Source organism: Hyperolius riggenbachi, chromosome 6 (assembly GCF_040937935.1).
Source record: "Hyperolius riggenbachi isolate aHypRig1 chromosome 6, aHypRig1.pri, whole genome shotgun sequence".
Taxonomy (NCBI): Eukaryota; Metazoa; Chordata; class Amphibia; order Anura; family Hyperoliidae; genus Hyperolius; species Hyperolius riggenbachi.
This window is the reverse complement of record NC_090651.1, coordinates 128,567,251-128,590,917: the sequence shown is the minus strand read 5'-3', so window position 1 is coordinate 128,590,917 and position 23,667 is coordinate 128,567,251. Positions and strand designations below refer to the sequence as shown.

The following is a 23,667-nucleotide window of genomic DNA, read 5'->3' as shown; positions in this document are numbered from 1 at the left end:
TAATGTATACTTCATTGGAATATTCCTATGCTTATAACAGGTACTGCAAGCTAAACTAATTGTTGAAACACACATTCTTTGAGAATGCATACTAAAAGGACAAATAAAGTAAGAGGGATATGGAGGCTGCCATATTTATTTCCTTTTGAACAATACCCGTTGCCTGGCAGCCCTGCTGATCCTCTGCCTCTAATACTTTTAAGGTCCGTATACACGCCAGACTGGAGGCAACTACGGGTCCGTCGTCACCTCCCGTTTCTGAAACAGCGGTATCAGTCCGCCGACAGTGCGTACACACGCCGGACTGTCGTTGGAACGCCCACCCAGTGGGAGGTGGCGACGGACCCGTTGTTGCCTCCAGTCCGGCGTGTGTACGGACCTTTAGCCGTAGACCCTGAACAATCATGCAGCAGATCAGGGGTTTCTGACGATGGCCTCAATTCCCTAAGCTTATCTCCTGTCTTTAATAACGTTTCTAGAGTTGTTACCATGGTAATAAGGCATGTAGTATTCAGGAAACATTTTACCTCAGGCAAACCTAAAGTTAACTCTTCTGTCTTTAAGTTAACTCTCCAATCCTTAAAATAACTCCAGAGTTAAAGACAGGCTGTTAGGGCCCTTTTCCACTAGCGGCGTTTGCGATGCTGAATCGCAAAAACGCAAACCGCTAGCGATTTTACAATCGCTACGGTTTGCTTTTTAACATGGGAATCGCGGTAGGTCATTTCCACTACCGCGATTCGTTTTTGCGGGGAACGCGAACGCGCGGCGGAGCGATAATTGCCGCGATTTTGCTATGCAGTGCATAGCATAGCAAAATCGCGGCCGCAAACGTCGGGGGAATCGCCGGTTTTGCGATTCAGCAATCGCTAGCGTTCAGCGTGAACGCTAGCGATTGCAGGTGGAAAAGGGCTCTTAATTAACTGCATGTGAAAATAACTACAGAGGAGGTAACGTAAGGAATGAAGAGATAAAATAACTCTCTCACTGTGTGGAGGCCTTATCTCCAGCATGATCTTAGTGAATTGAGGCCATTGTCCGATCTGACATGATTAGCTGCATGCTTATTTCTGGTGCAATTCAGACACTACTGCAGGCATGCTAGGCAGCTGGTATTGTTTAACTGGAAATATGACTGCCTCCATAAGTCCATATTATTCTCACTTCAGTTGTCCTGAAACATGAACCTTAGTAAAATTTTCCACTATGCCCACTAACTTCCAACTCTGCAGTGCTTGTATACATGTTAAAGTATGAGGCCTCATAGACTGTCACTGGTAGTCTAGCTGCAAAATACTCCTGCCACAGCCATGCTATCCATCACTCTGTATAGGCTAGCTTCATGCTGCTCATATAATCGGAACATTTTCCACAACTGAGACAAGCTGATAACCTATCGTGTTTGATTACCTATGGGATCTATTAAAGGGGTACTATGGCGAAAAATTTTAAAATCTGTGCAAACATATACAAATAAGTACGTTTTCAGAGTAAAATGAGCCATAAATTACTTTTCTCCTATGTTGCTGACACAGTGGGTAGTAGAAATCTGACAGAAGTGACAGGTTTTGGACTAGTCCATCTCTTCATAGGGGATTCCCAGGGATTTATTCAAAAGCATTGAGTGAATGGTAGTTACTCCAGCCAACTGCCAAAAAACTGTGTAGCAAGCAGGGAAGCTGGCCAGCATCATTATTTAAATGTTTTTTAGGGTATATCTTTATTAAGCATAAAAGCCTTGCTGAGAATCCCCTATGACTAGATGGACTAGTCTAAAACCTGTCATTTCTACTACCTACTGTAAGTGGCAGCAACATAGAACATAAAATGCATGCATGTTTCTAATTTATACTAGGGATACCATTTTTTTTCATTGATTTTTCTACATCATCAGCTGCCATTAGTTTGAATTTTACTTTTAACAATGTAACTTGCAAACCTAATCATTGTTAGCAATGAGGACAGCATGGGTGATGCAGCGTGATCTAAACTTGAGCCACATCACCTGAGCTGTAATTACAGCCAACTCGATGTGCAGCTGTGATCCCTCCACTGCCATGCACTATCCTCATCCTTCCACTGCTGCTCGCTCTGCATCTCCGCCAGAAAAGGATTAAGATGAAATTGGGCCCTAGGCAAGCTAACGTTTTTTTTTGTTTGTTTTTTCTCATCATTGGTAGTCACCTGCTTTTTTTTTTTTTTTTTTTTTTTTTTTTTTTAAGATTTAGTGGGGGCTAGCATCCACCAGGCCTCAAGACTCTCTCCAGGCCCTAGGCAGCTGCCTATGTTTGCCTTGTTGATGATCCGGCTCTAAGCTCAGTAGTGGGGCACTTGCCTAAATTAGTTGGATGAAACAACCTGGGGAGAACTCTGTGCTTTTACTCTACTGTGCATTGCTGTGTTCAGCTATTATAAAGCCTAACTCTGGATATCGACCCCGGGACTTGGCTAATATATAGCCAAATGCCAGAGATGGGGTAGGGAAAATTGGGTGACTAGTGTTGGAGGATAGGAAATGGGGAAGGATAGGAAAAATAGAGGAAGATGGTGTTTTGAGGGAGAATTTGCTACATGGGTTAGTGTTGGGTATTTAGAAAAGGATATGGTTAGAATGGGGGTTACTGAGGCATTAAGAAAGGGAATGCTTAGGGTAAGGGAGATTGTGTTAAGAAAGTAGAAAAGGGGGCTAGTGTTCGGATAGTTGTTCGTAAAATCACGGTAATATTGCATTACTGATATTCAAACTATTGGTGTCACTGGCGCTCAAGTCCGCAAGTGCCGAGATCAGATATCCTCAGAGGAACTTGCGGTCAGGCTGACCTTAGGACTACCTTGACCACCTGTCACATTTTTTGCTTTCAAAGAGATAGTAGGTAATACTTTACCTTTGTATTGGTCAGCCTGGTTATGTGATGTGTCCAGCATGTGATCCAAAACAAGTTGGAAAACACCGAGTAGTCAGCGTTGTAAAATAATATTGGCCTCCGTGTTCTCCCCAGGCACTTTTAGCCGGGTGTTCCACCCAGCTAATTTTGGTGAGCACCAGGCTGTTATCGGCTTGCGTCCTCATTCTTCTCCTATGCAATAAGCAGAGTTTCATCAGCCCTGCATTCCCCCATCGTGCGCCATCTGGCTACTTTTTACATGCCAACTGACTGGAAAACAATTCTGGGTGAGAACTCTGGGCCCTTTATTAAATAAGCTTTTGTGATCCATTACAAAGAGTTGTGGTCAATGGATCATGCTCAAAATGGGTGACTGTTAGCATTGGGGTCCCACAGGGGTCTGTACTGGGTCCAGTGCTCTTCAATGTATTTATTAATGACCTAGTAGATGCAGTAGTAAGCAATGTTGCTATTTTTGCAGATGATACAAAATTGTGAAGAATCAACTATCAGGAAGATAGGGACATATTGCAACAGGATCTGGATAGGATGGCTATATGGGCACATAAATGGCAGATGAAATTCAATGTTGAAAAATGTAAAGTCATGCATTTTGGTCGTACCAATGGTCTAGCACCATACAAAATAAATGGGATACAGTTGGGGACATCAAACTTGAAGGACTTAGGGCTCTTTCACATCAGAGCTTGCGTTGGAGAACGCTCAAAGCAAACGTTTTGTTGTATGCGTTTTAATGCGTTTTGATATGCGTTGCACTGCAGTGAGTGTGCGTTTTTAATGCGTTTTCAATGCGTTACAGCACATAGGAAAACGCAGGTAATTTTTTTTTCTTTTAGTTTTCAACTTTCTACATTGTTCCTCTGTTGCATTCTGGGACTGATTGCCTGCGTTAACGGATTAAAAACGCGCATCGTGTGCGTTTTACATTGACTAACATTGTAACGCATAAAGCTAGCGTCGGCCGAAAAACTGCGCCTGGGTGCAGTGCAACGCAATGCACAAAAAGGCTGCGTTATATGTGAAAGCTAAAATGAAAGTCTATGGACTTTCATTTCACCTTGGGTAACGCAAACTTTACCCGTTGCGTTGAAACGCAGAAAATCTGCCCTAATGTGAAAGAGCCCTTAGGAGTACTCATTGTCAACAAGTTAACCACTTTGAATCCCTTGCTACGCTTATCTACTCCCCACAAAAGTTCATCTGAAGCTCAGGGGAGTAGATAGGCGTACTTGTGGTAAACAGTGTGCTGTATGCCCAATAAGCTATCTGATTATGTATATAGGGTATCATTTTAACCGTGACAAGTGAGAGAATAGATTTTGTGTTGTTCGACAACTGAGGGCTAAGTCCTGTGATTTTTATTTTTTTTTACCGGAAAACTGAATGAAAAGCAATAAAACTGTTATTTTCATGTACTCTATACCCCTAAATTAATACTTGTAAAAACAAAACCAAAGTGACAGCATTGAAAAGAGAATACATAGTTACCCTAGGGACTTAGCTTTTAAAATATGTATGCCATGAGAGTGTATTACTGTTAATCATGAAGATAAGGGCTTTTAATTACTGATAGAGTACAATGAGAAAACAAAAAACACAAACCAGAAACGAATATATTATCGCCATACATTGTACTAGGAACATTATTTAAATGTTGAGATAACCAGGACTAATTAGCAAATACAATGTGTGGGTTTTACCTATGGTAACATTGTTTATTTCAAAACTATAGTGGATGGAAATGGAGAAATGGTGTATTTTTTCTTTTTTTTTTCAAATTTTTCCCTTTAAAATGCACAGATAATAACATAATTACTAAAAGCAAATATCACCCTCACAAAGCATAATTTGTGGCAAAAAAAACCACAAGATATAGATCATTAACATTTGATGAGTAGCAATAAAGTTATTGGTGAATGAATGGGAGGAGCGCTGAAATGTAAAAATTGCTCTGGTTTTTAAGCAAAAAACCCTGTGGTGCTTAAGTGGTTAAATACTCGTACTCCATGCCAAGCCGCTGCAGCTAAAGCAAATAACATTTTGGGATGCATTAAAAGGGAAATAAAACTCAAGATGCTAGCATATTGCCCCTGTTTAACTCTCTAGCAAGGCCACATCTGGAATATAGAATTCAGTTCTAGGCACCACATTACAGGAAAGATATTGCAGTTTTAGAGTAGGTGCAGAGACAAGCAACAAAATTGATACGTGGGATGGAAGGTCTCACTTACCAAGAAAGGTTAGATAAACTGGGTTTTAGTCTAGAAAAGATGCCTTAGAGGGGATCTAATTAACATGTATAAATACATCAGAGGGCAATATAAAAACTTGGCGGATGAGCTTTTTGTCCCAGGCCGTCTCAAAGGACTAGAGGACATGATCTATGCATGGAAGAAAAACGTTTTAGCCATTTATTTAGGAAAGGTTTCTTTACAGTAAGTGATTAAGATGTGGAATGCATTGCCACAGGAAGTAGTTATGGCAAATTCTATACCTGCATTTAAAGGGGGCTTGGATGCTTTCCTTGCATTGAAAGACATCCATGGCTACAATTACTAGGTAATGCCCAATGAGGTTGATCCAGGGATTTTATCTGATTGCCATCTGGAGTCGGGAAGGAATTTTTTCCCCTTTCAGGCTAATTGGACCATGCCTTGTAAGGGTTTTTCGCCTTCCTCTGGATCAACAGGGATATGTGAGGGAGCAGGCTGGTGTTGTACTTTGTTCTCTGGTTGAACTCGATGGGACGTATGTCTTTTTTTCAACCCAAATAACTATGTAACTATGTGCAGTGATGCAGGGTGATTTATAAAGTGATGGATGATTATCTCTTTTTAGAAACACAGGTAGTCCCTGACTTACGAACGGCATGAATTCTGTGTTTCAAAGAAAAAATGGCTTTTTAAAGAGACTCTGAAGCGAGAATAAATCTCGCTTCAGAGCTCAAAGGTAGCAGGGGCACGTGTGCCCCTGCTAAACCGCCGCTATCGCGCCGCACAAAGGGGTCCCTTCACCCCCAAACCCACCCCAGCACGACTTGGTCGTGCATTTGGTCGCTCCTGGAGGCAGGGTTAAAGGCTGCAGCCCTGCCTCCAGTCGCGTCTATCAGCGGCGCATCGCCGCCTCTCCCGCGCCCCTCTCAGTGAAGGAAGACTGAGAGGGGCGGGGGAGAGGCGGAGATGCGCGCTGACAGACGCGCGTGGGGCAGGGCTGCGGCGGTTAGCCCTGCCCCAATGCGGAAGCGCTCCCCCGCATTACGGAGGAGATTTGGGGGGACAGGGACCCTCGTGCAGCCGCGGGATAGCGGCGTTTTAGCAGGGGCACACATGCCCCTGCTATTTAGGAGGTCTGAAGCGAGATTTACTCTCGCTTCAGACTCTCTTTAACTTGTATAAGCAGGTACAGAGGGCAGACGTGACACAGAGGGGGACACTGGAGGCATGGGGGGGGGGGGGGGGCACAGAAGAGGTACAGGGGACAGAGATGGCACAGCGTTCCAAGTTAAGAACAGATTCAGGTTAAGAACAAACCTCCAGTCCCGATCTCGTTCGTTATCCGGGGACTACCTGTATACTGTTAGGAGTTGTAACATTGCATAATCAAGTCAATGCTGCTGTGTAGAGGACAAGATGAGTTATTTTATCAATCAACCGAGGCTTGATAGTAAGTCTGCACTGATTGTTTCTTTAGTTACAGCTAATTCACATAGCGATTAAATGGGGCATTCAGCAAGCCGTCCTGTCACTCACCGAGCACTGCCAGCCTCCCAGTGCTGAAGAATTCACTGAGTCAGATGGCTGAGTGCACACTTTGCCAGTGAACAGGTGGAATGGCACAGTTGCCAAACAGATCTTACTACTTTCTGGTTACAGCTGCTGCCCTAAGCTTTGCTATAGCATCTTCCGTCTTATTGCACTGACCTTGGCGAAAAACCATGGATGGCGTCTGCATCGCTTCATCCACTGACTCTTGTTAACGGTTGGATACTTGGCTGCCATAATTTATTACAAGTGTATTTAGTATCATGATTCCCAAATGTAGTGAATGATGTGACCTTCTCCCTCTACCTGGCATATGTGCCGCTATAGCCACATTCCCAGCTCTGCATAGGCCTGCCAGCCCCATTAGAAATCATGTTAAAGAAAGCCCAAGGTGGGTTCAAAATAAAATAAAAAAAAATAAAAAATAAAAGTAGGCTGCTTGATCCGGGCAGCGGAGCGGATGAGGTAGCTGCAAAAACCGCCGCTCCTGTGGGCCGCACTGGCTTGCTTTCGTGACCTTATTGGTTATGACTGAGATTCATTCTCTCATCCAACGTGCAGGGAGGCGTGGGAGCGGCACGGCCAGGGGGAGATAGCTGCCCAATAGCATCTCTGGAAATCTGCAGGAACGCCCGTGGCAGGCGTTTTTAACAGGGAATTACTCTCCCTGTGTTTACCTCAGAGATGGTGATAAATAATGGTGCGGGGGGGGGGGGGGGGGGAGGCAGAGAACCGCAGTGTGGGGACACAGAGGCATGTTATGAGGCAGAGAGCATTTCCCATTTATTTGACCAAAACTATTGAATAGAGAGAATATTGAAAAGAATCCTTTGTTTGTTCTTGATCGCAAAAAAAAAAAAACTCTTCCATTGTTTAAAATCTGATTGGATGTGTTGGAAAAATCAGACAGAAAAATATAAAAAGCTGACATTTGTTTGATAATTTTGTTTTATATTTTCAGAAAAATCAGTCATAAGTGTATGGTATATTGGTTTGATTTTTCTGAGGTGATCAAGCAGAAAATTTTTTTCTATTTCTCTGGTTGAACAAAAAACTAAAATATTGAAACTGGTATGGCCACCTTTTTAAAATGCCCATCAATGATACAATCTTGATTTGTAAAATCTTAGCACTTCTATGTAGCATTAAGGGAATACCTAAGTATCTCTTGTTAATAGTTTTATATAGTATCCATAGACATGCTGTCTGCCAGTCCACGCTATGATTATTGCTGTGCTATGACTTTGTGTCTATCAGTATTTAAAGTTGACATCCATTCTCCTCACATGAAGTGACTTGTAGGAAAAAGCTTTCCTGTCAGGTTTAATGCAGATAGTGCAGTCATGCCAGTGGCGGTTCTTGAAATTTCCCATTAACATGAGTCAACCAGTCAGTGTTACCAACCACAGATATCTGACAGACCGCTAAAAGCTCTGCATCCATTAAACCGTAAGCTTATCATTCCTGCTTCTTGGCAACAGAATCTACTGCATAGCCCTGCCTATTTGTATGGAAAATGTCTAGAATGCATTCTGGTCCCTACACCTTAATGTGTCCATAATAGTTTGTATAGTGCAATTTCTCTCTGAAAATCCTCCAGTAAGTAAAAAGGCTGTTGTTTCTCTTCCCTCAGTGCAATAGAAGCGTCCAGTGCCGCTATCCCTGTAGTCAGCTCTAGTGAACCTGAGCAGTCAGAACCTGACTGTGACATTGGGGGGGCTGTAGAGGTTGAGCCTCAGAGTGAGCCCTCCTTTATCAATCCATCTGCAAGGTGAGTATTGAAGTAGGCTGCACTTGTTAAAACCAAATCATTCCTAAGCAAGAAACCAAATAAAGGTAATTCTTCATCTGCTACTAAGGACATACAGCATTCAACCACTCACCTGCTCTGCTTGCATTTCTCTATGCATCTGCGAATCTACCTACTGTGTATGCATGAAATATAATAAAGCTCAAGTGAAACTGAGAGACTTTGAGGATATTGTCGCAGTAAATACTCCAGATTATCGAATCTTTGCTTTTGAGCTGGCTGTGCAGCATTTATTTTACAAATGGTCATACCAGCCCTTTGTCCCTTTTATGACAGAGCCTATAATGCTGGCTCTGTCTCAATGATTGAGGAGGGGGTTAAATTATTACCTTTCCTGGCATCATACCTCGAGGCAGGTGATCGCTCCGCTGCCCTCTGAGAATTTTTTTTTAAAGTGCCATCAAGACTCTTGCCACCCCATCTGCGTTGCCACAGCTCGCCCCCTATCTCAGCAGTTGCTACCTAATTGGTGGCTGCCGAGCTAAGCGTTCCACGGCAACGCAGGTGGAGGTTTCCAAAGAGCTTCGACAGCCTTCAGAAACATGACTGTAACTGCACTGCTGAGGAGGGGCGGAGTGTCACCTGTGAACTGAAGATGTCAGGACAAGTGAGTATTTAATCCCAGGATCCCCCCTGATAGGTCCTCATTAAGAGAGGGCCTGTCATGACCTTAGGTACACTTAAAAATGTTTCCTTTGGCAACCCCATCTCAAAGACTTATTAAACATGGTTGAAGACTGAATCCTACTGCACTCATTTTGACTGGGCATGCACCGCAGACCTGGCTGTTCTCTGCTCCCATAATGCCGTTCGCTTGGCTTATGCATGATCATTAAAAAAAAAAAAAAAAAAAAAAGCACACCATGTCTGCTATGCTTGGAAGTGAGTCTTTCAGCCTCATTCCTTGCATAATCATCCTCAAAGTGTAATGTCAGTTTGGTCTGTAAGTTCTTTTCATTTTTGCTTTTGCAGCTCCACATATGCTTATTTTTTTTTTTTTTTTAATTACTGATAACCTCACCTGATTTTATGAAAAATGACAAGACTATTTGAAAGCATGTGAAATACTAAAGTCTGATATTTGTATTAGAGGCCAGAATTGAAGAGCTTAGTTTGTGTTCAGGTATATGTTGTGTTGTTACCGTGTCATGTATTTCATTTGTTGTCTGTATGAGAAGTACATAAAGTGCTTGCTTTCAGAAATGTGCATGCTTCACAAATGGCTTCCAGATCTGTTGTGTATAGATATTTTTCCTTTCAACCATTCCCTTCAGTTTTGTGAATGAACATGTTGAGAACATCTCAGTTTCACATAACAAGCGAAAGGTGACGTCGTCAGAATCGGAAGAGAAGGTTTCCTCTACTGAACCAGAAGCTGAAAAGAAAAAAGTACACCTGAATGCATCAGGGGAGTTAGAAAACGAGGTATGTTTATTGACATCTGTCTGGGATTTTAGGTTTATGAATTATTAAAATATGAAAGCCCTAATTAGTCATGTTTTATATTCCTGCTTCCTGTCTTCCATTAAAGCAGAACTAAGCTCAGGCATAACCAATAAATAAAAAAAATTCAGTCTTTCAACTCCTTATTGTCTACATAGTAAGCCTACCTGCCTTTTCAACCAAAATAATGTAGTCTGTGTGAAAATTACTTCCTACCCATCCAGTCACATTCAGCTAGCGTGGAAGCAGCCATCTTGCATAGTAATGTAGTAATCAGTTTATTCTAAAATGGGAATACTACATTAACGGTGGCCGTACACTTATAGATTTGCAGCAGATTCAACCATCAGATTACTGTCAGATGTCTGGCAAGTGAAATATCTGACAGGAAAATGAATCTGATGTGTGCCACACACTAGGAACAGATTTCCAATAGATTTGAGAATGTTGCATTGGATCTATTGGTCCAATAATGCATTTAGATAGATTTCCAATCTATTGGAAATCTATCTAAATGCATTATTGGACCAATAGATCCAATGCAACTCTATAGGCCATGGATCCGCTACCAGCAGCAGATCGACCTAGATCTCCCGTCTGGTCAGATCAAATCCATCCACATCGACCACAAATCCATCTATGGATTTGAAAGAAGCGATTTCTGGTCGATTGATTGATTCTGTACAATCAATCGATTTTGATGGCTGAAATTGACCAGTGTATGGGCCCCTTAAGACTGCATAACTTTCTGCCCTACACAATGAATGCAGGAGATGAAGCTTGAAAGAGCTTCTGGGTTAAAAGGGCAATCTGGCTGCCCACAGAGCTGCTGCAGAGCACTGATTGATGAGGCTGCTGCAAAAATGAAGCTAAATCTGTCCTTAGAATAGTACAGCTAGCCTAGTGGAGTAGAATTTCGACTTTAGTTCTGCTTCAATTTAAATTTTATGCATAGTGCCATGAGTTTCAAGTCTGGCACTAGTACATTTAATCGTACATCTGTGATACCATGTTCCAGTTTTAGCACGACCTAAGCGCGTATACAGCAGTTCCTGTATAACAAGATGATGATTTCCTTGTGCTTGTGTTCTATAAATACCTGTTTTGTGAAACACAGCTGACTGACAAAAAAGACATTACTGGAGGTGACCCATTGGTTCCTGGGAACACAAAGGACCCTGCTGACATTCCAACCTTTGATGAGTGGAAGAAACAAGTCATGGAAGTGGAGAAAGAGAAAAGTAAGTTCTCCCAATACACTTAAATTCATGCAGTAGACTGTTCTAATAAATATATGCAACACTCTCTACTATGAGGGAAACTTGCTGACTGCTGTGGCACAAACAGGCTAGTCAGATGCTCAGCAGAGCAGCCACCGGAGACCTTCAAAGGTAGGGCCTTTATCCTGGAAAGCAGAATCTAATTACCAGTCTCAGAATGGCATACCAGTTTACTGAAGTACAGTTAGGTGGATACTTTAAGCTGCTGACATGTGAAAAATATATATAGTATGCAAATATAATCTGTAGTGCTTAAATTGTATTTCTTAAAGCAGACATGAACTCAGAACTTCCTTTCTGCTCTAAAGCCGCATCTACACGCGTAGATGCGGCCGCGATGATCCTTATCAATCAAGCCGCTGATGCGGCTCGATTGATAAGAGCCGACAGGACGGATCTTGCTTCTGCCGATTCCCTGCTCACTCCCCGCTAGGGGACAATGGCAGGGAATCGAGCGGAAGATAAGCGGCGAGGCGCGGGAATCGAGCGGGTATTGATGCCAGCGCGGCGAGTGGGGACGCGGCGGGCACGCGGAAGAGGCGATCCGGCGGCTAATCGAGCCGCCGGATCGCTGCAATGTCCCATCGTGTAGATGGGGCTTAAGACGAGCAACAGCATAATAAACTTTAAAGAAAAACATTTTTGTTACAGCTGATACAAATTCTGCAATAAATCTGCAGTGTCTACTTCCTTCTTTTCATGAAAGCAGACAAAGGGCTAACATCCTGCCTTTATAAATTAGCTGCTCTCCTGAGGCAGACAGCTGAGAGAAATTACAGGTGTGATTAGTCGCAGATGAGGGGTAATTAGTCAGGCTAAACTCTCTAAATACATGCAGGGTGTATTTCTCTTTTTTTTTTTACTTCTGTCCTGTGCAAGAATTCAGGTCCACTTTAAAGGAAATGACATGTTTACTATAAAGAAACGCTGTATTCATATATAATGTATGAAGACTGTGCAGGCTAATAAAAGTATAAGTTATTCCTGTACAGTTCTGTAAAATGTTATATTTTATTTCCTTAATGTTGCCATTGCAGCTATACCCAATGGTCACAGAAGAGGTGTGAATTCATTCCAAAACATTTACTGTCATGTATTTTTTTTTTTTTATGGCTGAAAAATAAAGAAACCTGCTTTTATCTAATTTTGGACTAGAACAGGGAGCGGTTTAACAAAATGTCATTGTTCCCAATCACAAATGTCGGAAAAAGGTGATGTAATGGTTTATATTCTTCTGCAAAGATTATAAACCATGGCCGGGGACCAGACGCTTTTCTTTAGGCTTGACTTCTTTTATAATAGAGTTGATCCATTTAAGAGATGGAAATGGCTACAGGCTGTCAGCTAGGCTGGTCTGTCTGTCAGGGTCTTTTCTTTGTAGTATAATCCCCATAGAGCTGTCCTGTGGACAGAAGATGAGTGAGTACATGGAGAGAACTTATGCACTGTCAGAAGCTATAATGTACTCAGAATCTCTCATTCTTGCAAATACTTACAGTAACTTGTATCAGTGATGTACCTCCTGAGCCTATGTACAGTGAATAATAATGCAAATTACATTTTATAACCTTGTTATTGTCCTCTACAACTTCTGCTTTCTTTAGTGTGGATTTGCTTAGTGGTATGGCTCAGCTGTATATGTTTACATGCACTCAGAATGTTTTTCATAGACTGACCAGAGTTTGAATCCCCTTTTTAAAAATATATTTCTGAGGATCATCACCTACCCTTTTGACAGTAATGTTTTTAAGAACATGTGAGTTCACATTATAGCTGATGGAAAAAAAATGAATCTTTTTTTACAGGATCTAACAGATCAGTTTGCTACATTGCGTATCAGTTTTTCATCTGGTTTTCCGTTCTGTTTTACCACATGCTGGGTACCTGTTGCCATGTTCATTCATGTCCATGCATACTAGAAACACTGGTATGCTGATCCCAGAGCCCCATCAGATGCATCAGGCTCCTATTGGTTTGCAAAAGACCAATGGGAGTACTCCCTGAGAACCAGGAAGAATTTTCATTGGTTCACTACTCAGTGAACCAATTGGAATCATCCCTGTGGAGCGATGATTCCCATTGGTGTATTGCAAATCAATTGTAGCCTGATGCTTCTGATGGAGTTATGTGATCATTATACCGGCATGTCTAGCATGCAGGGACCCAAATGGACAGCAGCCGCAAAGGACCCGAACGGACAGCGGCAGGTGATTATTTTGTGAACCGTATGCGGTGAGCAGCCTAGTGAGAACGGATGCTGTCTGTTTTCATAGGCTACCATTGATTCCGCCGCCATACACTTTGTCTGGGTCCTGCATGACTCTTCCAGATCTGCCGAAGTTGCATTCCGCTTATCGGAACGGATGGATCTGTTCCAAATTAGACTGATATGAGTGGATCCTATTGCTTTGCATATGATTAATTTGCTTCCATTTGTTTTTGGGGTTTGTTTTTTTTTCCCAGCTGAAACAGACCTATGTCAACCATTCAGAATTTTAGTTCAGTTAGTCATGTTCACACTAGTCCTGAAACGTGCCACTGCTGTCCACTGTTAAAGTAAACCTGAACATATTAACTTTAGATCCACTTGCAATACTAAGGCTAGAGGAGGAATTTTAAACTTGAGTTGAGCTACGTTAAAGTGGATCCGAGATGAACTTTTACTCATCGCAAAGTTGTGTTCCTTTCCTATTGTTTATAGGGCATTCCTCTAGCCAAATACTTTTTTGTTTTAATACTCTAACTCCTTATAAACTAAAGAAGCCACGCCCACAGGTTTTCAGAGAGCCAAGGCACTTTCAGACAGTAGTACATACCAAGGAAATGAGCAGCGCTACTTAAAAACAGACCAGTGCCTACCTGCAAAAGAGTGCAAGCCCCACTTGTGGGGTCGAATACACACCGAGCATACACATGACCTGTCTACCACTAGAGGAGGATGTTGGTTTCCATTAACAGCTTGCATGCAACCTATTAAGTACTCGTCCCTCCCACTGCGAAGAAGTCAATCCTCCATGGGAGGGGCCTAACACTAACTAAATCCTAACCTATGTATATGCATAGCCTGGGTGCGGCTAATCAAATAAAATCAAAAATTGAAAATTGCGCACAAGGTGGATCAGCGCAACACCAGGCCGCCTCCGAATGGCCTCCATCAGAGATGCGCTGAGCCCCCCCAGGAACTACAAACGCACCTTGAACCCAAACAGAAGCTCTGCATATACACCAAAAGCATAGCTGTTAAGTGGGAGCAGCTGACCAAAAACGAATTACATTAGTACATAGCAAGGAAATGAGCAGCGCTACTTAAAAACAGACCAGTGCCTACCTGCAAAAGAGTGCAAGCCCCACTTGTGGGGTCGAATACACACCGAGCATACACATGGGGGGGCTCAGCGCATCTCTGATGGAGGCCATTCGGAGGCGGCCTGGTGTTGCGCTGATCCACCTTTTGCGCAATTTTCACTTGCAGACAGTAGCAAGGGCTCATGGGAGCTCAGTCTGGGCAGAAGGAGGGGGAGGTATTACTAGCCAGAGATTGCAGAGGTGTGGAGGAGGGGGGATTAGTTTGTTTTTTTTTTGCTCAAGATGCAGATAAGCCCGCTTCTGTGTAATGTTTGCAAACACCATGGCTGCTGTCATTGTATCACATTGTATCACAGGAATAATCAATCATATTCGATTAAAGCGGTTTGCAGCTAGATTTGCTGTGTAAACTATCTAAACCTTATATAAGATATATAGACAAGTTACTTGTTATAGTTCGTTTTTCGTCTTGGATCCGCTTTAATATAAACCTAATGTCTTACTACATTCTTTCAACATGGTCCCCGTTGTGAGCTGGGCTTCTGTGCAGAGAAGTATAGCCACACCAAGTCCTAGCTCGCTCTCTCTCTCTCTCTCTCTCTCTCTCTCTCTATCTATCTATCTATCTATCTATCTATCTATCTATCTATCTATCTATCTATCTATCTATCTATCTATATATATATATATATATATATATATATATATATATATATATATAATTTTATTGAAGAAGTAAGAATATTTCCAGCTCTCATATCAATTCCAATACAACATATATATATACTCTTCTCCAATTTTCAAAATTACAAAATAAACAAAACCCATAAAGAACACCCCCCCCCCCTCTCCCCAATCTTCAAACAATCTCGAAAAGAATTCAACATTATTAGAATTTCTTCTTTAAAGTTCCCCTCCACTAATTACCATTTAAAGTACTAAAAAAGTAAAAAAAAAAAAAAAGATAATAATTTTTAATTACAGGAAGCTCCTTCCCCTACATCTCCACCATACCTCCATGCTCCTTAGTGTCTTGAAATTCACTCCGTTTTCCTAATTTAACATTAAATGCTTCCAATCTATCCTGCTGCAAAGCAATCTGATTCTCCATGCTCTTCACCATATTAACCCTCTCAACCCATTCTTTCAGGGTTGAAGAACCCTGGCATCTCCACTTAACTGGGATTAAACTTTTAGCCACAATCAGGAGCTGGGGAACAAACTATCTCTTATACTTACCAGTAGACATAGATGTTCCATGCAGCAATACCTTTACTGGATCTCTATCTCTACAAGCTTCCCATAATTCCTTAATACAAGCCAACACACCCTTTCAAAAATCCAATATTACTGGGCACTCCCACACTAAATGCATTAAAGACCTTTTTGCGCAACACACCCCCTCCAACATCTCCCCTGGAACATTGTAGCCAACCTATCCGGTGTTCTATACCATCTTGTCAATGATTTACAGTTAATTTCCTTTATTCTAGAACTAACTTATGTAGCATGGGCCAAAATGCATATTTTCCTTTTCAACCCATCATCTAAATAGATGCCAGCGTCCTCCTCCCATCTACTCAAATATTTAGGAAATTCTCCCTCAATGTATTCAACTCTTTATATAAAAATGATTCCAGATGCATGGGAGGAGCCTCCTTCACAAATGACTCAAATTCTGATAATTCAGTACAAATGGAAAGATTTCTCCCCTTCTCCGCCAAAAAGTGTTTTAATTGAGTATATCTCCAAAAATCAAATGAAAATTGTCCATATTCCTCACGCAAAGTCCTAGCCTTCTTACCACGACTTGCAGTACAACTGTATCAACACAGATGCCAAGTGGCCACCATTATTGGTGCCGATGGACAATAGAAATAATTGAGTTGTTAAGAACTCTGCTTGCTTGCAGGTTTAACACCAATTACAAGCTGCTTAGAATTGGGCCAGTGTAATATATCCCCTATAAGTTTTGATTGGGCCTTTTCAAGCAGCATACAGTTTAATTTAAATTTGATTGAAAATTTGAACTATTGGCATGTCCAGCTTGGCCTCTGTAAGACTCCTTGTTGATTCCCTCAAAACCTTAAAGGGAACCAGAGATGAAGCACCCTCATGTATTTTTACCATATATATATCAGTGGGAACCGTAGAGAAAACACCTACCCTGCTCTGTTTCATTCTTCACTGCTGAGCCTGCTTGTTACCAGCCCTGATAAAATCCCTGACTGAGTATTCAGTCTGGCTTTGCTCAGGAATGATTGTAGCTGAATCTGTCTTTTCTGGTTTCTTTTCAAGCCCAAGCCTGCCCCTTGTGATTCTGCTCAGGAATCATTATAGCTGAGTCATTATAGCAAAGCCAGACTGAATGCTCCGTTGGGGATTTAATCAGGGCTGATAAGAAGCAAGCTAAACAGTGAAGAAGGAAAAAGAGAGCAGGATAGGTGTTTTCTCTAATGTTCCCACTGATATATATGGTAAAATACATGAGGGTGCTTCGTCTCTGGTTCACTTTAAAACCAGGGCCCCCGTTCTCTGCTTACTTCAGGAGCATTTTGGCAATCTTTCCCCCTCTTCATCCCATCGCCTCTTCCTTCCCTCCAGCTATAGCCACATGACATATTTTCTAAGCTGACTTCCGTGCTCTTTCCCAGGACGCATTCAGCCATTGTTCAGTACAGAAAGGTGTGATATGTCAGCCTGGCCATATTTATCACTATTTACATAGCTTCCCTATTTAGAATCTACTGTCAGAAATGGCTAGTGGCAGTCTGTGCTATTCCCCCCACCCCATTGAGAACAGTGGAAGGATAGATGAGTGGCAGCCTGTGTCACAACCCTGTCCCACTAAAATCAGTAGTATGCAAGATGAGATCTGCCCTTTGGGTGTTGATGGGTCATTGTGATTCTGTAGGTCATGTGGCCCAATCAGGGTCACTTGACCTTTAAATTGTAGAATCTAGTTCTTTTGCCATTGTATGTTGGGGATGTTTATTTTTCCACTTTAATTTAATTCTTCAGCTCCAGTAGACTTCTATTTCCTGCCTTGGCCAGTGCTATTCCGAATGTAGGTTCTGCTAACGAACAGGTCTCCACTTTCTTTAAGGCTTGTGTAGCAGAGCTCTGGTTAGGAGAGGAAAATGAAAATAATTTCATGTAAACTACTGATGTATGAAGTTTGATGGATGACTTTCATTCCTTTGTTTGCTTGGAGTAAAGCTCAAGGTCTACATTTTATTGACATTGTTAGTATTGTTACATTTTTCTCTCTTAATGATGATCCTTTCTGGATTTTTATAACCGTAAATTAATGTTTATAACCCTCTTACATACTATATTATTTTAAAGGTCACCCATAAGTTCCAGAATCTATAAAAAGTAACCTGTTCTTTAGCCTTATAAACGTATAACTTATAGCAGATGGTAAATTAACAGTATATAAAGTAAATGTTATGAATTATACTTGTGCTCTGTATACTGTTAGTTTGACATCGTTCTATCAGTTTGCCTTATAGATCAGTGTAGCAAGTATTTTCATTAATTTGGAGCACTGTGAATGTTCACTGGAAGGGGTTATTGGTAATCCAGTTCAGGTGCTTGCATAACTGACGTAACTGGTACTTATTTAAAAAATAAATGCTAAAAATCGACCTACCATTTACTACTATAGACCTTTCCATTGCTTAGGAAAATGCTTCAGAATGATGAACAAACTGACTTTTTTTTTGGGGGGGGGGGGGGGGGGACCCTGGCATTTTTACTGCCTATAGGCGAACAGGCTCACTGCTGCTTTGCTTAGGACACGGTTTTAAAAAGCTGTGGGGTTTTCTTGTGTGCCTTCTGCAGTGTGTCTTGGGCTCCATCCTGTTCTATCACAACAGTTACTGGTGCATATGGAACAGAACCACTACCTACCTATAGCTCTGAACTGAAAATCTGTGGTTTATAGGGGAGGTTGCTGCAGTTACAACCACCACAAATGTATGTTTGATCCTCTGAGCCTGCAAGCCAGCATCTTTAGTGCTGGCAGGCAAGGAAAAAAAAATGCAGACCAAACTGCCCTTAACTTAAACACACTCACTAACAATGTGATGGGCTAAAAGTTTTTTTGTGTACACAGAGGGGAAGGTACTGCTTGCTTGGCAGCGGTACATTATTTCCCAGAATGCAATGTGTTTAGCAACCATGAAACTGTCATAGCCTTGGCTAAAACATAACACTGGAATTGGCTTCACCTCAATATTTGCCACACAGATGTCCATGGTGAACTATTATACATAAGGTAAAGATTTCTCCTGGGAAAGGGGCCATCCAGTACCAATGGGGGTGAAGTTAACTCCTGGGTAAAATTGCTCTATAATGCACAGTTCTTTATCTGAATAACTTGAAATTAATTGATCAATAAAAAAGCTTTGTAAAGATAATTCTAGTGTTGGCGATATCAAAAGGGAACATATCCTCTTCACCAAGTCATTCAGGTCCGGTCCATAAATATTGGGACATAGACACAAGTATAACTTGGCTCTATTCACAACCACAATTGATTTGAAATGAAAGGAATTCGATGTGCTTTAACTGCAGACTGTCAGCTCTAATTTGAGGATTGGTGAACGGTGTTGCATGTTTGCATATGTGCCTCACACTTGTTAAGGGACCAAAAGTAATGGGACAGAATAATAATCATAAATCGAACTTTCACTTTTTAATACTTGGTTGCAAATCCTTTGCAGTAAATTACAGCCTGAAGCCTGGAACGCATAGACCTCACCAGACGCTGGATTTTTCTCCTGGTGAAGGTCTGCCAGGCCTCTACTGCAACCGTCTTCAGTTCCTGCTTGTCCTTGGGGCATTTTCCCTTCAGTTTTGTCCTCAATGACCCACAGCCCTTTGCTTACTTTCAGATGGTTTTAAAGAAAACCTAAACTGAGAGGGATATAGATGTTTCCTTTTAAACAATACCAGTTGCCTGGCAGTCCTGCTTGGTCTCTTTGGCTGCAGTAGTGGCTGAATCACAGACCTGAAACAAGCATGCAGCTAATCCAGTCTAACTTCAGTCAGAGCACCTGATCTGCATGCTTGTTCAGGGGCTGTGGCTGAAAGTATTAGAGACACAGGATCAGCAGGAGAGTCAGGCAACTGGTATTGTTTGAAAAGGAAAAAATCCATATCCTTCTCAGTTTAGGTTCCCTTTATAGAGATCCTGAGCCAAAGCTCAGGGTACAGAATTAGATAATTAGCTGAAGAGAGGGAAGCCTCAGGATCCTGTTGAAGCTTCCCTCCCTGCTGTAATGTCCCCCGTAGCTGAGCGCGCCCCAATGCATTGTCGCTAATATCGGGGCTGCGCAGCTTCTCTTCCTCCAGCATAGCTGCGCAATAGCCAACCCAACCTGCATACGTAGTAAGCCAGAGGGTGAGCACTCAACAACGGGGGCTTCAAATCGGCGAGGGAAGCCTCAATAGAATCCCAAGGCTTCTATCAAAGTGTGGCTCTGATTTTGACCCCAAGCTTCGACTCAGGATCACTTCAACCACTTTCTGGCTAGCCTAATAGATATGCATGGGGGAATGTGATTGCTTTCAGCTAAAGCCATGCCTCCCTCCTGATACCCTGTCATAGCTGGCAAACTCAATAGAAAGGAGTGGAGTGGCTTTATATTGCCTAGGGGGCAGAAAGGTTTCTGAGGAGGAGATGAGGACCTATGAATTTAGCAGCAGATATTTATTTATGATATTTAAGTGTTTTTTGTAAAAAAAAAAAAAAAAAAAAGTTTATGCATTGTTGACTTAAAAATAAAATTCTATCAACCTCCTTGGCGGTAACCCCGTGTGTGACACTGGGTAAGCTGCCGGAGGGTGCCGCTCAGGCCCTGCTGGGCCGATTTACATATTTATTTTTTTTCAAACACGCAGCTAGCACTTTGCTAGCTGCGTGTTTGGTCTGATCGCCGCCGCTACCCTCCGCGACGGGGGAAGCCCTCAAGGAAATCCCGTTCAGAACGGGATTTCCTTATGGGCAAGCGGTGCCAGCGGCAATCGGTTAGTACGGGGGGATGCCGCAGGGAGGGGGGAAGCATGTAGCTAGCGCTAGGCTAGCTACATGCTAAAAAAAAAAAAGTGAAAAAAAACCTCCCGCGGCCGCGCAGCTGCGGGAATTATACCGCCTGGGAGGTTAAAGGACACCTGTGAGAGGAATGTGGAGGCTGCCATATTTAATTGCTTTTAAACAATGTAAATGGCCTGGTTAGCCTGCTGATCCTCTGCCGCTAGTACTAAGGCCTGCTACACACTTTCAATTACGATTGGCCAATCACTGACCAATTTTACCACCCCACGTATTGTGAGGGTCAACAGATATTGAATACTATGAACAGATTGTGTATGTAAACTCTCTAATTCTACATGGAGTTGGTAAAATTGGACAATGATTGGCCAGTCATTGAAAGTGTGTACCAGGATTTAGTCAGACCCTGAACAAGCCTGCAGATGAGAGGTTTGACTTGATCTGCCACGTTCTTGTGTCAGGTAGGAGATTCAGACACTAGTGATGCATGAAAGATCAGCAGGATGCCAGGAAACTGGTATTGTTTAAGGGAAATAAATATGGCAGCCTCCGTATCCCTCTAACCTCAGGTGTCTTTTAATTGCCTGTAAAAACTCTGCTTAAAATGGCTTTGAGGACTATTGTAATTGCTGCAAAGAAGAGAAATATGGATACAGCCATCTTTATTGTTACATTTTATATCAATAAATTATTGTGCACCACAAATGCATGTAGCCATGGTGTCAGAACACCAGATCAGCATATTTTTTCTGGGTCCGTAATTCAGAAAGCACAAAAGGCAAAGGCTCACCATGACGGCCTGCAAAGTGGCATTCATAAAAGAAATTAAGCAATGGCTCTCTCCATAGGTGTCTCCTTTCAGGTTAACTTTTAGCAGTTTGATAAGCTACACAATTTTGTTTTACACATTGCAAACCACATTCCATTCAGCTAAAAGCATTGCCTTGGCAGGTTTGGAAAATTGGTTGCATTTTTTCCACTATGCTGATGCAACATGTTACTAGGAATTGATTTAGAGTTGCTGTAGTTATTAATAACAAAAGGCATTTCTGGGATTGGATGACAGTCAGATGACCAGACTATATGGCCCCTGCATGGAGTAATGTGTCCTTGAGTAAGGAGAGTGTCATCACTACTTGGAATTTCACATTAGAGGTTATTGTGTATCATATGAACAGGGCAAAGTTTTCCATCCATAGATTTGTGAGGGATTTGCTATGAAGCAACTAGCAAGCTGTCAACATTTCCTAATGTTTTGTTTTCTAGGTCAGTCTATGCATCCCTCAGTCAATGGGGGGCAGCACACCGTAAAGGTTCAAAAGAATAGGAACAATTATGCCTCTGTAGAGTGTGGAGCCAAGATTCTTTCTGCCAATCCTGAGGCAAAGGTAAGATTAATTGCTTAACTAACCTTTGATGACACATATAATCTAGTGTTTGGCCTAATCCATAAGAACTGTGCACATAACTACCCAGTTTGGGTTGGTGTGTATTTTTAAACTAACTAGGTTGGAATTTGTGCGATTGTTTCTTCTCCAGCAACACATTGTGACCTGTTCTAAGTTTTGGGGTTTAGATGAGATGTAAAAGTATTTTAGGCTCTCAAATTGTCCGTGTGGCAGCATGGTGGTGTAGTGAATAGCACTCTCACCTCACAGTTTATATGTTCTTCCTGTGTCTTTGTGGGTTTCCTTTGGACACTCCACCTTTACTCCCACGTGCCAAAAACCTACAGATAATTTAATTGTTTTTTTTCCCCTAAAATTGGCTCCAAGCTATGATGGACATATGACTATAGTAGGGTTTAGATTATGAGGCGCAGTTAGGCCCTATTTACAGTGGGATGACTTTGCAGAGGCTTTCTAATGCAGAAAGTCGCAGTGCAACAACATTTAAAAAAAAAAGGTGAGAGGTGCATTCTTGTGAGATAATGTATGCTGTTACATGCACACAATTTTCATTTCTGATGTGGTCTTCCAGAAAAATTCCCTCTGAAAAAGTCAGTCACATGACCCAGACATCTGAGCGCAAAGTGTAGAGCCTAAAGCAGAGTTTGAGTTTCTTCACAGCGTAAAGCCACAATATGACCCTGCCCACAGTCGGGTTCGGGTCTGTAGGAAAAGACTGGCTGATGCACTTCCCCAACTCCTCTCTGACTACTTCATGTGTAAGTTATGATGGGATAGAGGGTGGAGTTTGGACAGGGTACAGACTTCAGTTCAGTTAACCACTTCCTGCAAAAGGGAAGCTTATAAACATCATATTCGTGCACCTTTGGCAGAATGGACGTTCATATAAAAATCCTATTTGCACTTAAAGAGGAAGTCCAGTGAAAATAATGTAATAAAAAAGTGCTTCAGTGTTTGCCCATTGTAAAATATTTTAAATCCCTGATTTACATTCTGGCATTTATCACATGGTGACATTTTTACTTCTGACAGGTGATGTAGCTGCTGCTTGCTTTTTTTGGCAGTTGGAAACAGCTGTAAATAGCTATTTCCCACAATGCAACGAGGTTCACAGACCGTAAACTTCCAGGAAAATGGTCCTCACAGTCTCTTGTGGGAGGGGCTTCACCACAATATCAGCCATACAGAGCCCCCTGATGATCAGTTTGTGAAAAGGAATAGATCTCTCATGTAAAAGGGGGTATAAGCTACTGATTGGGATGCAGTTCAATTCTTGGTCAAGGTTTCTCTTTAAGTGCACGCGTTCTGCTGGAGTGCATGTGTGCATACATTTATACCCTTCAGCCTTGCGCCTGACATAAGCACGGGAAGTCAGCCCTACACCCTGGTGATAAAAATGATTGTAAAAATGGTTTATGCACAGGGCAATATATTCACACAGTATTCATTAACCCAAAACCTGACCCTGGACTAGGATTTTGTACATTTTGCAGTTTTTATCTAAAATGGTATTTTTCTTTTAGAGCACATCGGCCATACTTATAGAGAACATGGATCTGTATATGTTAAATCCCTGTAGCACAAAAATTTGGTAAGTGATCATATTTTATGAATTCATTTGCATATTTTATGAATTCATTGGCTGCATGGTAAATGTCTAATAATTGGTCATTGGCTCAATCTACTCTTAC

At 41.9% G+C, this 23,667-nt stretch overlaps 1 protein-coding gene across 3 annotated transcripts in view; it reads left to right on the top strand.

Annotated features, from left to right (window-relative positions):
• Positions 1–23,667, top strand: part of SUCO (SUN domain containing ossification factor) — a 162,530-nt gene that overhangs the window by 61,367 nt on the left and 77,496 nt on the right. For 2 of the 3 annotated variants that reach the window (XM_068239884.1, XM_068239883.1), the window contains exons 5-9: positions 8,301–8,438; positions 9,752–9,902; positions 11,038–11,161; positions 21,834–21,955; positions 23,500–23,567. In XM_068239884.1, coding sequence (XP_068095985.1) covers positions 8,301–8,438; positions 9,752–9,902; positions 11,038–11,161; positions 21,834–21,955; positions 23,500–23,567 — 603 coding nt within the window. The remainder of the gene's footprint in view (positions 1–8,300; positions 8,439–9,751; positions 9,903–11,037; positions 11,162–21,833; positions 21,956–23,499; positions 23,568–23,667) is intronic. The other variant, XM_068239885.1, reaches the window with a different exon arrangement.